The sequence below is a fragment of the Panthera leo genome, chromosome B2 (assembly GCF_018350215.1).
Source record: "Panthera leo isolate Ple1 chromosome B2, P.leo_Ple1_pat1.1, whole genome shotgun sequence".
NCBI lineage: Eukaryota > Metazoa > Chordata > Mammalia > Carnivora > Felidae > Panthera > Panthera leo.
In genome coordinates, this window is record NC_056683.1 from 16,996,208 (window position 1) to 17,009,926 (window position 13,719).

At 47.8% G+C, this 13,719-nt stretch overlaps 1 protein-coding gene across 3 annotated transcripts in view; it reads right to left on the reverse strand.

Annotated features, from left to right (window-relative positions):
* Positions 1-6,049: 6,049 nt before the first annotated feature.
* The window catches only part of TMEM170B (transmembrane protein 170B), an 85,038-nt gene continuing 77,368 nt past the window's right edge, over positions 6,050-13,719 (reverse strand). For 2 of the 3 annotated variants that reach the window (XM_042937901.1, XM_042937902.1), the window contains exons 6-7: positions 10,606-10,762; positions 9,648-10,100 (exon numbers count right to left, since the gene is read on the reverse strand). In XM_042937901.1, coding sequence (XP_042793835.1) covers positions 10,053-10,100; positions 10,606-10,762 — 205 coding nt within the window. In that variant the 3' untranslated portion in view covers positions 9,648-10,052. Of the gene's footprint in view, positions 6,288-6,826; positions 7,538-8,852; positions 10,101-10,605; positions 10,763-13,719 lie in introns of those variants that run through there. The other variant, XM_042937898.1, reaches the window with a different exon arrangement.

Here is a 13,719-nt window from a genome sequence, read left to right on the forward strand (position 1 = left end):
AGGAAGCAGGAAGGGCATAATGAGCCACGGGTAGATCATGGACAACAATAGAGGAGAGAGACTGGGGTGTTCAGGAGACAGCAGATATCATGTGGTTGGCATTTAGGAAGGGAGTCAGATTCTGAAAGACACTGACCACCATGCTGAGAAATTTTAGCTTTATTGCATAGGGAGTGTTGCAGCACAAAGGTGTTCTCTTTCCCCCTCTCCTTATCTTTCTCCATCTCTCTCTCTCTCCCCCCTCCCCCGCCTCTCCCCCACAAGCATCACTAGTAACTTATGGATTTATTGAGATTTTTGTTGCTGCAGGATAAGTTTTGTCAACAGCAGAATGAAGGAAAAGTAGGTAGAAGAGACAGAGAAGTGGGTTAGGAGGTTTGGCTATACTCCTCATAAAAGCTGATGAAGGAAGAGGGCAGTGGGGAAGGAGCACAGAAAGGATCTCAGAGGCAGCCCAACAATGAATCAGACCATCCTTGTGTCCCTGGTCTCCTAGATTATCCCTCTTTGGGGTCATCTGTCTCCTTCGAGGCCCTGTAACCCCAGAGCCCTCCCTCACTTGTCTGGGAACAGATGCCAAGCCCCATTTCAGGGCGCTCTTCATTTTCACTCACGTACCTGTGTGGGGGCTCAGCGTCATAGCCTCATAGGACCAGAAGCCATGCCGGGCTTAGAGTGTCCTCAGAAACAACCTTCCATCTGGTTTATTAGTCGGATAAAGCTGGCAGTTTGATTCATCTTTGAAATCAGTCTTAAAAATAAAGAATCTGGGGGCGCCTGGGTGGCCCAGTCGGTTAAGCGTCCGACTTCGGCTCAGTTAATGATCTCACGGTTTGTGGGTTCGAGTCCCACATCAAGCTCTGCGCTGATGGTGTGCAACCTGCTTGGGATTCTCTTTCTCTCTCTTTCTCTCTCTCTCTCTCTCTCTCTCTGTCTCTCTCTCTCTCCCTCTCTCTCTCTCTGTGACTGTCCCCCACTCACACTTTCTCTCTCTCTTTCTCTCTCTCTCTCTCAAAAATAAGTAAATAAGCTTGGAAAAAAACAAAGATAAAACTAAGAAACTCCATTTCCCGGGTTATCAACAGCAGCTTAGTTCGGGGGGGGCAAAAGGCGCCTACTATTTTTTCGCAGCTTGGTGGTCACACATCAGGATCTCCCTCACCTTGAATAGGAATTGTCAGTTCACAGTTCCCAACACGGCGACCCGGTCGTGAACAGATGAGAAAATACCCAGACAGACCGTCCCCCCGTTAGATATGGGATGGCAGTGGATATGAAGAAGCCCTCTGTGAGGATGGGCACGAGGGAGGGTTGAGGTTCGTTATACCTCTGAAAGCAGCAGCCAAGAAGCTCAGCCAGATTCACAAAGGAGGGTGGATGGTGCAAAACACCCGCTCTCGCCTTCATCCATGGAGGGGCCACCACCTTCCGAGGCAACCTGCAAACAGGGGAGCGCCGTCAAAGAAGACAGCAATTGGAATGGCTGACTTTCCGTATGTGCTTTTTCTTTCAAGCCCCCAGATGTGGCACACTGCTGATGCTCCATAAATGCTTTTTGAATGGAGAAGAGGTTTGGACTACGCAAGTGATTTTCAAAATGGACTTTACAGAGGCCTATAGGGGCTTTCCAGAGATGTCCAGGACGGGCAGTAGAGGAATCGTATGCCGTAGCAGATCCAGTCTGCTGTATCTGTGTTCCCGTTCATCTCTACAGCTCTTTTTATTTCAAGAGAAGGCTCTACAAGGACGTCTAGGGAGATGGGGCTGCATTTACCAGAAAGCTCTGGCTAGCTGGATGCCTTCAATGTTAAGACATGAACCAGCGTTTCCAGAAACTTCTGGGTGCTCTCCCATTCCCAAGGTATCATTTGGATGCTATGCAACAGTAAGACCTCAGTGAACTGATTGCCCGTGCTCAAAGTGGCACAGTTAATGTGTTTTTAATTCATTGATGACCAATAAAGACCGGCTCTCTTCCCTGATATTTGGGGAAAAGGGAATTCTAGAAGCGGCCCGGTTTAGGAGGAATGAGGCTGCCATCGTGGGGTTCGCCCAGCTTGCTTTATAAATATTATTCTACCCAGACCTTTAGTTCTTCAGACAGTCGGCGATACCGTTGTGGCTTATAATGACAAACTCTTGGCCGCCCTCTGACCCTCATCTTCCCCCCTCCCCCACCAAACCTCTCCAGGGAAGCTGGGCTTCGAAACCAGAATGACTTCCTCAGCCACGAGGCAATGAGGCCTGGAGTTTTCTCCTCTTAGGGTATCTTTCTAACTTGCTATTTCCATCATTAGCTTTAATGACTCTCCTCCTCCTCTCTTTCTTTCCAAACAACAAGCTATTTTCATTCTCTGTGGGGGTGGCAGGCCTCCAAGCTTTTGGCAACTCTCCCTTTGACCAAGGACCCGGGGAAGAATTTTAGATGGTGGGCTGAGAGCGTCTAGGACAGTTACATGCAGAACGATACTTAGATGAGGAGGAGGTGTTGGAAGGGCACTCAAAACACACTGATTTCAAGACCCGTTTCGCAGATGACAAAGCTGCAACCTAACAGCTGAAGCAACTTGCCCAAGATTGCCATTGTGGGGACTAGGGGGACATCAAACTATAAAAGCTGGGAGGGCAGAGTTGAAACTGAGGCTGTCCATGGTTGGCTTAGGTGGTGACCTGAGCTTCTTATGCTTTCCCAAGTGAAATGTAGCAGCAACAGCATCCAGAACTTTCTGGAAACGCTGGTTCATGTCTTAACATTGAAGGCATTTAGCTAGCCAGACCTTTCTGATAAATGCAGCTCATCTCCCTACTGGGCTGTTCCTCAGCTCTCTCTGCTGGGCCTGCTCAGAGCTCTCCGGGGCCCCCAGTCCAGTGCAAAAGGAGACAGCGAAACTTCATGGATAGAAAAAGTGTTCACCGGCATAGCAGACAGACCCATACTCTTTTCCTAGGGTCTCCTCTCTCCCACAACTACCAATCCTGTCGTGAGTAAAACACACATCTGTGCCTATCCTTCGAATCGGTCCTGAGCCCACTTCTATTTTGTCCCCTGTGCAAACCGGTATCCAACAAACCTCCCTCAACTAGTTGGGTCAATCCCTCTCTAACTCAGGCTGAGACCCAAGAAAAATGTGCACATAGACACACAGGGACAAATACACACACACACACACACACACACACACACACACGTCACAGAGAAACCTAGAAGACAGCGGAAGGGATTGCTTTACAAAGAGTGTTTATTTGCTTCTTTCTCTTTCTCTCTCCCAACTTTTTCTCAAGTTCATTTGAAGTACTAATTCAATTTGAATATATAAAACCAAAACTAAATACATTATTTTTAAAATGTCTCTGAAAATACGCATAGTCTCTCCTTCGTGTATGCTTCATTCACTCAATGAACAAACGTTGGTTTTCATCTTGTTATCGGACACTGAACTTAATGCTAAGGACAAGAAGAGGTTTGAAAGGGGTGCCTGGGTGGCTCAGTCAGTTAAGCGCCCGACTCTCGATTTCAGCTCAGGTCGTGATCTCACGGTTCGTGGGATCGAAACCCGCTTTGGGCTCTGCATTGTTGAGATTCTCTCTCTCCCTCTATCGGCCCCTCCCCTGCTCTCTCAAAAATACATAAATAAATAAATAAATAAGAGGGCTGATAGACTGTTTCTGTTCTTAGCCTATCACTTATCAAGGAAAGAATACACTGAAGACATCAGTTAAATACATTAAGTGTAAACAAATCCCGATATTACAATACGATTACAAACGATTTCTTAGCCCTGGTTAATGATCAGTCTGTTATTGATGGAAACATTGTCCCACGGCGTAAGTTTCTAGTTCAACCGAAGAGAACCTCAGGGAACACAGGCAATGAGGTTCCACCTGTACAAGGTGTGACTAATAAGAGGCTTTCATTTAGTTGAGTCACAAACACACCACAATTCCTGTCTCCAAATAAATGGTGTCCTTCAATGGAATCATATGGAAGGCAATCATTCTAGCCATAGTGTCTCTGTTCAGGTTATTTTTGGAACTGTTCTGTTCAAAACTTTCATGATAATCAGTTTACTGCCACATGGGGAAATCAGTCATTTTTTTTTCAATAGTCCACCTTACAATTATATTAAAAAGAAAGGGGGGAAATGAGGCATTGGGAGTGTCACTGGAAGAATCGGGACACACAAGATGCCAAGAATAATGGAAACAACAAGCCCAGACTGCCAGTTCTCTGAGCACAGTGATGGTGCCCAGCATCCCCTAGTGCCTCCCACAGTGCCTGGCATAGAGTCGGTAATTAATAGATACAGGTTGAAAGGAAAAACGATTGAGGGAAGAAAGAAATGAGGCAGTGTGGTGGTCAGCTCAGTAACCCAGCACACCATGCTCACAAGTTGTCCGGACCGGCCAGCACTTTTCCCCCACGTAGGGGAGCTGTGGTCACCAAGAGTCCAGGGGAAAAGGGGGTTTCCATACCCTTCACTTCTCATCTTCATTTTTAATAAAAGCACAGGGCTAGGGGTTTTTTTTAACGTTTTTTTCTTCATTTATTTTTGAGAGAGAGAATGCGGGTTGGGTGGGGCAGAGAGAGAGAGGGACAGAGGATCCAAAGTGGGTTCTGCACTGATAGCAGAGAACCTGGTGTGGGGCTTGAACCCACAGACTGTGAGATCATGACCTGAGCCGAAGTCGGACACTGAACCAACTGAGCCACCCGGGCGCCCCACAGGGTTAGGTTTTAACTAAAAATATTCTTGGGGTTCCCGGGTTGGTTGAGTGTCTGACTCTTGACTTTGGTTCAGGTCATGATCTCTCGGTTCACGGGATCAAGCTCCCTGTCAGGCTCTGCACTGACAGTGTGGAGCCTGCTTGGGATTCTCTCTCTCTCCCTCCCTGCCCCTCCCCTGCTTGTGCTTTCTCTGTTGCTCTCAAGATAAGTAAAGAAACATAAATAAAATTAAAAAAATAATAATAAATAAAAATATTCTTACCCTCAGCGTTTACGATCACGTATTTGACACAACAGCAAAGGGATGCCAGAATCATCATAACAGCCAAAGGCAGACAAGGTTCAAAGCCACAGCCCTCATTGTCACGCACTCAGGCCAAAGCCCTCGAGTCCGGACAGGCTCTCGTGGTGGCCAGATGCCTTGCTGGCCCTGCCTTTCATGCCCCCTTGCTCAGGGTCAGGGCTCCAAGGGGCTGTCAACCAGTGACAGGCGGGTCACCATGTGGCTGCCCTACCTGCCGGGCAAAGCAGTCACCTGTCTGTGGAGGGGCTCAGTTTGGCTCCTGCCTGAACCTCAAGAGCCTGACGTTTCTTGAATTTAGCCAAGGCCGGCAGAAGCCCCTCTGGGCCCTCTGTCTGCCAGGGGTCTCTGGACTTTGCTGCTCTCCAGACCGGGGCTGCTGGCCAGGGTGGGCAGGGAATGAAGGTTCTGTCCAGCTTCTTCTCTACAACAAGAGCGATTTCAGAAGATGGTCCTCCCTGGGGTGGGGTCAGGAGTGTTGAGAATGGATAAGAGGGCGAGATTTGTCCAGACAATCAGGATCTGCTTCTATATTTCAGTTTTCCTGGAACATGAAAAAGAATGCTTTCTCCCCATTCAAACTGCACACACCTTAAAACAATGGCCTGTAAGTGTGTCATTTGTTAGCCAGCTGACGTTTTGTGCCCCTGGAAATCCCTGAAACAGCCCCATCAAAACCTTCTTCCCCCAATTCAGAAATTCCCGGCGGCTCCTTTCCTATGCCCTCCCCTGGGCATATTGCAATTTGTATTAGTAGTTAAACCAAATAAAATTATTAATTATATTATCGGTTTTGTTCTATCAGAGCTTACAACAGGCCAAGGGCTTCGAGTCAATGATCTCACTGAATCCTCCTAAAAATGGGATTTATCCCAGTTTTACAGATATGAAGAGTGGGCATATATGCAGCGCCCAGAATAGAGCAATAAGCCCACATTATTGATTTTACAAGCCGCTTTTCAGAGTTTCCTGGGACTCCTTTTCCATCCCAGTCAGGCTGTGTGAGCAGAGGATAAGACCTACCGGCACAGGTGTGGAGAATATGGCCATGATCCAAGAAACTCGAAGACCCCAAGTCAACCAGACACTTCCCCAGCTTTTCCAGAGCTTGGCTGCAAGGTCACTAAGCGTGGACTGTAAGGGAGGTGAGCGGCCACACACAAACCTCCTCTGCTTACACTCTAGTCCCTTCTGACCTCCAGCTTGTCAGCAGTTTCCCGGCGCTGGCTGATCCGAGCTGATTCCAAGGTATCCTGTGAACTAAGACCCAGAGAAAGCGATTTACAGAGTGATTCACTAGCACCTAACACAACACGCCTCGTGCACAATAGATGCTCAACAAATACTTGCTGAGTGGCCGATCTTTGCCAGAGGCTCTCACTGGGCAGGTGAGAGCAGCCCCCACCGCCCCTCCGTGTTCCTGAGTGTTTCTCAAAGAGACCCACAGTGTTGTGCATGTTAAATGGGGACCAAGCTGTCAGCTCCAGCTGGGTCCATGGGAAAAGCCAAACCTTCGCCCGGCTTTTTTCCTGCCCCAACCCTGATCTCAGGCAGGTAGGACTGAAGGCCGCTCTACCAGAATTGGGTGTTTTGGGGTGTGAGCCTGGGCCCCCCAAAGCTTAGAAGACGTTGACCCTGGGCATTCACGGAATAGGCATTTATCTTTGCTGCTGCCTTCCCTCCCCTGAGTCCTTAATCTTCCTGGTGTCCTTTAAATGTCTCATGAAGGCATTGACTGATAAGTAAGGTAGAATATTTACATTTTAAAAGCAGGACCCAAATCTGGAAAAGTCTCCTACCCAAAGGAAGACAGATCTGATGGGGAGATAACAGCTGAGGGCAGGAACCCTTGTTGTCAGGGCAGGAAAAAATCCTGATTTTCCTTAAAATCACGAGTAATTCCTCAGCGCAGCTGCCCAAAAGGCTGGTGACTCCCCACAGTCTAGGAAGGACAGTGTACAGGCGGTGCCTTTTATAACAGCCTCACCAGAGAGGCAATAGATGTACCGCCATCCTCGGTTATAAACCACCTGTTTGAGGCGCAGGGGGGAGAGAGAGCGAAAGAGAGGGTGCTTAGCAAATACTTTCCCGGCCTGCTGTTTACCAGTTGTTTTGTTGAACGCTAGTCCGGGGCACAGAGAAGATACGAGATACGCGCCCTCGCAGAGCTCCTGGCCTCGCACGGGACACGAAACTTAGAAGCAGATATTGTCAACATAACGTGCCAGGTCTTCTGATACCCGTAGCATCAAGGGACACACGCACAGGATAAGCCACCCCCAGCCTGGGGTTTCAAAGAAGTGTCCCCAGAGAGACTTCATTCACATTAAAAGATACGCATTTGGCCCAGTTTCCGATAATTCGGTGGTGCCGACCTCCTCCACCTGGCTTCCCTCCATCGACACTCTTCCCAAAGCCACTGTCGAGGTGCATCCCTCCGGCCAGAAAGCACCCCAGTTTGGCCGCAGAGGACTCACTGTCATTGCAGCTTGGCCCAGCCAGCTTCAGGCCTATGAAGGAGAGAAACGCCACGTGTCAGGGACCAAAGGCGAAAGGAGGAGAAAAGACAAATGTGTGCTGCCTCCCCAGAAACGTTTGCCAACGACGTTATCCAGAGGCAAGGACAGATCCAGGTTTTGTGGGCCCTGGAGAGTAGACAACCTGATGAACATTCTTTAAAAAAGAAGAATTTGGAGAGATTCCTTCTACGAATCGTCAAAGGCGTGCAACTTATGAACATCTTGCTAGGGTCCTCTGCAGAAAGGGGGCCTGTGTCAGGGACGGGGGTCCTAAAGCCTGAGTTTCACGGACTTCCTGGCAAATCCACCTTTGTTCACAGGCAAAGAAATGGTCTCTCTCGGAAGGAAAGAATCGGGATCCACAGCCGCCTCCCAGAACTTTTCATCCTGAACCGCAAAGGCAGAGTGGCAGCTTATGACTGGGGGAGAGAGAAACCTGCGCCCAAACAGGGCTTCCTCCACCTGTTCCTGTGGGGCTCCAGAAAGATCTGATGTTATTTTTAGAGCACAGGCTTTTCTTTGGCATTTCAGCTGGGCCTCTGACCTTTGCATGGCAAAGGAAATTGCCATACTGGGTGGAAACAAAATAGTATTCTTATTGCCTTTTGTCATTGTTATTCTAATGAGCCAAGGGCGGAAGATACGAATTTCTAAACAGCATAGCAAAAATATTTGCCATCCTTGCTTCTCTGTTTTTTTTATTTAATTTCGTTTGGAGACTACAAAGGTCCAAAGTGCAAACCTTTCACACGAACAGCAGCGACACATTTATCGCCTTTGTTTCGCTCCAACACACCGTGTTGCTGAAGATTAGGAAGAAGGGTCCAATAACCAGATGGATGTTGACGACTCTAGCGCTGTCGCCATGACTGATTCTGTGACTATTACTAATTAATACTCAAGTAGTAACCAGCCCTCCCTAAGACTTCACTGGTGAAATGAGAAAGGAGCGAATTCAGCAAGTACTAACCCAAGCAGAGTTCAGAGAACAAAGACATCTGGAAAGGCTCGCCATGTTGAGTTTTTCACTCCTAATCCCAACCTGTGTGGCCTCCGCTGATACTCTAGGCCAGGAAGCATGTCTTTCTATATTCAGCCCAACGCTTGGACTAGGGTTAAGGCAGGTGGCTGACTATTCAGCAAAACCCATCCCTCCCTCCCCCACCTTGCCTCCTTAGGGAAACAATCTGCCCTGTGACACAGTTCTGGCTGGTGATACTACTGGGCAGGAGGCCTCTTCTAAACCCAAAGGGCAGACCCTTTCTAACACGGGGGGGGGGCTTTTCATTTTATGGTCCCCCTTTACCTTCTTTTCTTCTCCCTTCCCATTCTCCCCACTGATCAGCTTGAAGATCAGATGCTACCCTGGAAAACAAGGGAGGGCAAGTTTGAGGAAGGACCTTATGTGCTAAGCATGCCACAGAATGTCCCAGACTCGGGGGCACGTGGCATGGGTAGGTGACCCATCAACGCTGGACTCGTCTCTTTGGACTATTATTTGATGAGACGAACAAATCCTTATTTCTTGAAGCCACCACTGGCAGATATTTTTGGTACTTTTTACCAAATACATTCCTACCCGATGCAAGAGGAACAAATAACCCACTCCCCTCTGATTCCATCATAAATGTGTTAGCAAATAACGGAACAAAATATAATAGTCCTGTGTTCTCTGAGCTTCTATTTTCTCCTGGATGAAACAGGTAACTCTCCTTGAATCCCCTCATCTTTAAGTTGCTCTGAGGATAAAATAATACATGTGAGAACACTTTGAAAACTGTGATTTGTGTCTTTATTCACTGTGGCAGGTGTGCTGGGAGAGGCATGCCCTCCGAGAGCTTACCCATTGTGGGGTTTTAGGGTCAGCCAACAGGATACTTATTTTTGTGAGTCTTCCTAGAGCTGTGCCAGAGAGAGTCACGGTCAGCTAACAAGACCTGTAGAAACTAGGAATAAACGTTAAAGTTGGGGTCAAACTCCCCCCTCCCCTCCCTTAACCATGCCAGAAGGAACACAGAGCGATGGATAACCAGGAGTTCTCAGATCCAACCCTGCATTAAGTTTCCAGGGATTTCTGCCACAAATTACCACAAACTGGGTAGCTTAAACAGCGGTTTATTTCTCTCACAGTTCTGGAGGCCAGATGTTCAAAATCAGAACGTCGGACAGGCTTGGTTGCTTTTGGAGACTCCAAGGGAGAATCTGTTCCATGCCTCTCTCCCCGCTTCTGGTGACTTCCAGTAATCCTTGGTGTTCTTTGTTTGTAAATGCATTGTTCCAATCTCTGCCTCTATCACCACATGCTGTTCCCTGTCTGTGACTCTTCGTCTTCTCTTTTTCTGTCTCTTATAATGACTCTCCTCACTGGATTTAGGGACCGCCCTAAATGAGCATGATCTCAATATGGGTTCCTTACCTCGACTGCATTACCTTACATGAAGACTTATTCCCAATAAGGTTGCAGCGGGCGTATCTTCGAGGGGCCACAATAGAAAACGCAATAGGGTCACTGAAATGCCGTTAGGCCCAGGCCCTGGGTGACTGTTCCGTATTCCTGCAGAAAGGGGAGTTTTAGATGCGCCCTTGGGGCCCAGGGGTCTGTGGTTACGGAGGGGTCCTCAGTCCTTCTCCAAAAGCTGAATTGCAGGAGGAAACTTTGGCTCCCACAGCAGCAGATGGGGCAGTGAAAGAAACAGAAGCAGCAGCATCCGTTGCAGGAAAGGAAGCCAGCACTTCCCCTGCGACGCCCCTTCATCTCCCTACTGGCCACCTGTCTGACTTGCCCCAAGTTCCAGAATGATCCTAACAGGATGTTTCAAGCACGCTCAGTCCTCCTCCTCACATCCTTCCCCTCTTCCCCCCTATCTGCCCACCCACTCTCCACCTGGCAGGGCTGAGAATCAAAGCCCCCCCTATTTTTGGTCTAACCTGGGAATCCCCTGAGCCCCTGAGATCACCTTAGTCAGTATACCCCCCCCCCCAACGAATGTCCCCCCAGCTCCATACAACTTCCTCATCTGGAGTCCACCACAGACCTCAGGTCACTGAGCTCTCTTTACCTCTGTGTCTGTGTCCCATCCTGTCATCTGACAGAGCTCTCCAAAATCTTCTGCCGGGGCCCCATCTTGCTCTTGCCAGGCCCCACTAATTCCATGTTTTCCCACCATCTTCTCTTGCTGAGTGGCAATGGACACACCTTGGAGGAAGCTGAGGAAACTGAGGTACGAGAGAGGGAGAAGGTTACGGGAGCGTCAACGTTGGCCCACCAAGCATCAGGACTCATACAACCACAGAGCTCACCTGCCTTGAGGAGAAAAGAAATCCATAATAGAAGTAGGACGTCCATGGCAAGGGTCAAATCAGGGGACAGGAATGAAAGCCCTGGAGGAAGTGATGGGAAGGAGGAGCCCACCTCAGGCACGGGGGAGGTCAAGTTGGATTTAATGAGGAAAATGTTCTTTGAGTCTTCTTGACCGTCTTTTCTTCTCACGCTTCTACAGTGTCTTACCCAGTCCTATGGCTGATGACTCCCCAGTCTCTATCTCTAGGCCAGAACTTCTTGGTTGTTCACCTGCAATCCATCTTTACCTGGATATCCCACAGGCCCTCAATGTCAACATGGCCAGGTTTGAGTCCCTTGTCTTCCTCCTTGGCACATGCTCACCTTCCCAAAGAAAAAATCTAGGAATCACCTTCAACAACTCCCTCTCTTTAACCCTCTTATTCAATGAAAAAAAAAAAAAAAAAAAAAAGAGCCCAGAATAAATAGGTTGGAAGGAAGGAAGGAAGGAAGGAAGGAAGGAAGGAAGGAAGGGAGAAAGAGTTAGGTGTTGAGCCCAAACACTCAATTCTGAATAGGTATTGACCTCCAATTGATAGCCAATGCAGGGTGTAAATGCCTGGTCCATCTCCTGAACTCAGGACATCTCTGAAGGGCCATTCTTGCTTTACAGCCCCTCCCACCCTCAGGATCAGCTGAGACTCTGTGGTGACTTCTCCTCCCATTGATCCTGAGAATGCTCCCCAGTCAAACCCCTGCAGCCAAATCCCCATCTCAGAGTCTGCTTCCAGGGAAGCCAACGTGCCAAGAGTTTTCCTAATTACAAAATGTACACAAAGGAAATGGACTTAAGTTAGTCTAAAGTGTTCACATTAAGGTACTCTCAACTGTACAAGGAAATAACTTTTTTTCCCTCCTTTTAAATAATCAAGTTATAAAGTAGTTTCATAAAAAGAGCATTAACACCAAGCCAGTCTTCTGCAGCATCCCATGCTGGCTTTGCAACAAGGGCTGGAAATGACTTCTTAGCCTAACCCTGGACTCTGTCAACTTTTTACCACTTGGCTTCAATGTTAACAACCTATTGTCTGATTTTTATGGGCTTTAAACACTGTTGCCAGCCCTCCTGGAAAAGATCTGTTTTTGTCAGCAATTCAGGCATGGGTATTGGAACTTGAAAACAAATAAAAAGATCTAGTAAGCTCATGGGACGCATCTTTCTAGAGGAAAATGATTCCCATGTATACGCATTCTCCCACAAGCATGTGTGAGCCCATGCTTCCCCAATCATAGATGTATTCACAACCAGATGTATTCTGTTTAGGGCTAGAGTAATCTTGTCTAATTTCGATCAAATGATCTTGTGCTGCTATTTGTTGAGTCATGGAGCCATGAATTTGAATTCCATACTGCCCAGATGGGCTGGGAACTCCCAGTAGTTGTAGGAAAGAATTGCAAAGATATTTAGAAAGTTTACAAAGACCTGTGAGCTTAAAGAAAAGTCAGAAAGCTTTATAGGGAGTTTGGTAAAAAGGACGTGAGCACAGGAAATATGATCAGAGGAGAGCTGAGTTGTGTTTGGGGAAATTCCATGAGCCCTAAGGAGTCACTGAGTTTCAGTTTGGGTAGCTGCAACACAGGGAAGACAGTTGACAAGAATACTCTCTGAACAAAGTCCGGAAGAGTCCTTAGAGCAGAATTTTGCTGTCATGCTAAATAGAACTGGAAATAGCCTATACAAGTTGGGTCTTTGAGTTAAACTTGAGATTTTTTTCTCATGTTATATTGAATAGCAGGGAATCATGGATGCCGAGGACAAAATGGGCAAGTGGTATGTCAATGATGGATGGGGGAAGGGGAATGCTTCAGGGACCTGGAAGCAGGTAAAAATAAAAACCAAAAACCAAAAAACAAAAACCTAAAGACCCTTTAAGGAAGTGGGAAGAATTCCTCCGTTTCCTGAGCTAGAGACAGGTCCAGAAGTTTAGGTGTCCTGGTCTACTTGAGGTCAGTCACATGACCACCTCTCACCAATCGCTCCTTCTGTGTGAACAAAAGCCCCATGGCACCAGAAATTTCAAGAGACAAGAGGCAGAGATACCTATGCAGAGCGATAGGCCTGTCCACGCTGCAGATAGGTTTTCTTTTTGGTCAGAAGATCTTTATAGCTAGCTCAGACATGTCAGTGTCCCCATGCTCATGAGTTGGCCTTCCCTGGGATTGGGGGTGGTCTAGTGCTGTTCTTACACAGAATTTCACAGAAGAGTCCTTGGCAAGGCAGGCAGATAGGGAACAGATCATATACTGAAGTCCCAGCCCCCAGAATATGACTATATTTGGAGATGGGGGCTTTAAAGGAGTATTTCAGGTAAAATGAGGTCATATGGGTGGGCCTTACTCCAATAGGATTGGTGGCCTTATAAGAGGAGGAGATTAGGACACAGACACACACGGAGGGAAGATCGTGTGAGGACATAGGGAGAAGATGGCCTTTTGCAAGCCAAGGAGAGAAGTCTCAGGAGAAACTAACCCTGCTGGCACTTTGACCTTGGACTTCCAGCCTTCACAACTGTGAAGAAGTAAATTTCTGTTTGTAAGCCACCCAGTCTGTGGTACTTTGTTATGGCTATTCGAGAAGACCAATACACAATCTATCGTGAGCATAGTCTTAAAGGACCCCTGAGTGTGGTCATAGTGGAGGGACTGGGCCTCTCCCATTTACTCTGTCCCTGGAGGGCTAAACCTGGTGTTTGGCCTACAAGATGCTCAATTGGCTTAATTCCCAAGTGAATGACTTGGGAAAATCCTTTTTGGGATTGAAACTTTCCAGGTGGTCTCACTCAGCTTCTAGAGAGTCTTACTTGGGTGGCTGCCAAGAATCTTGCTCCGTCCC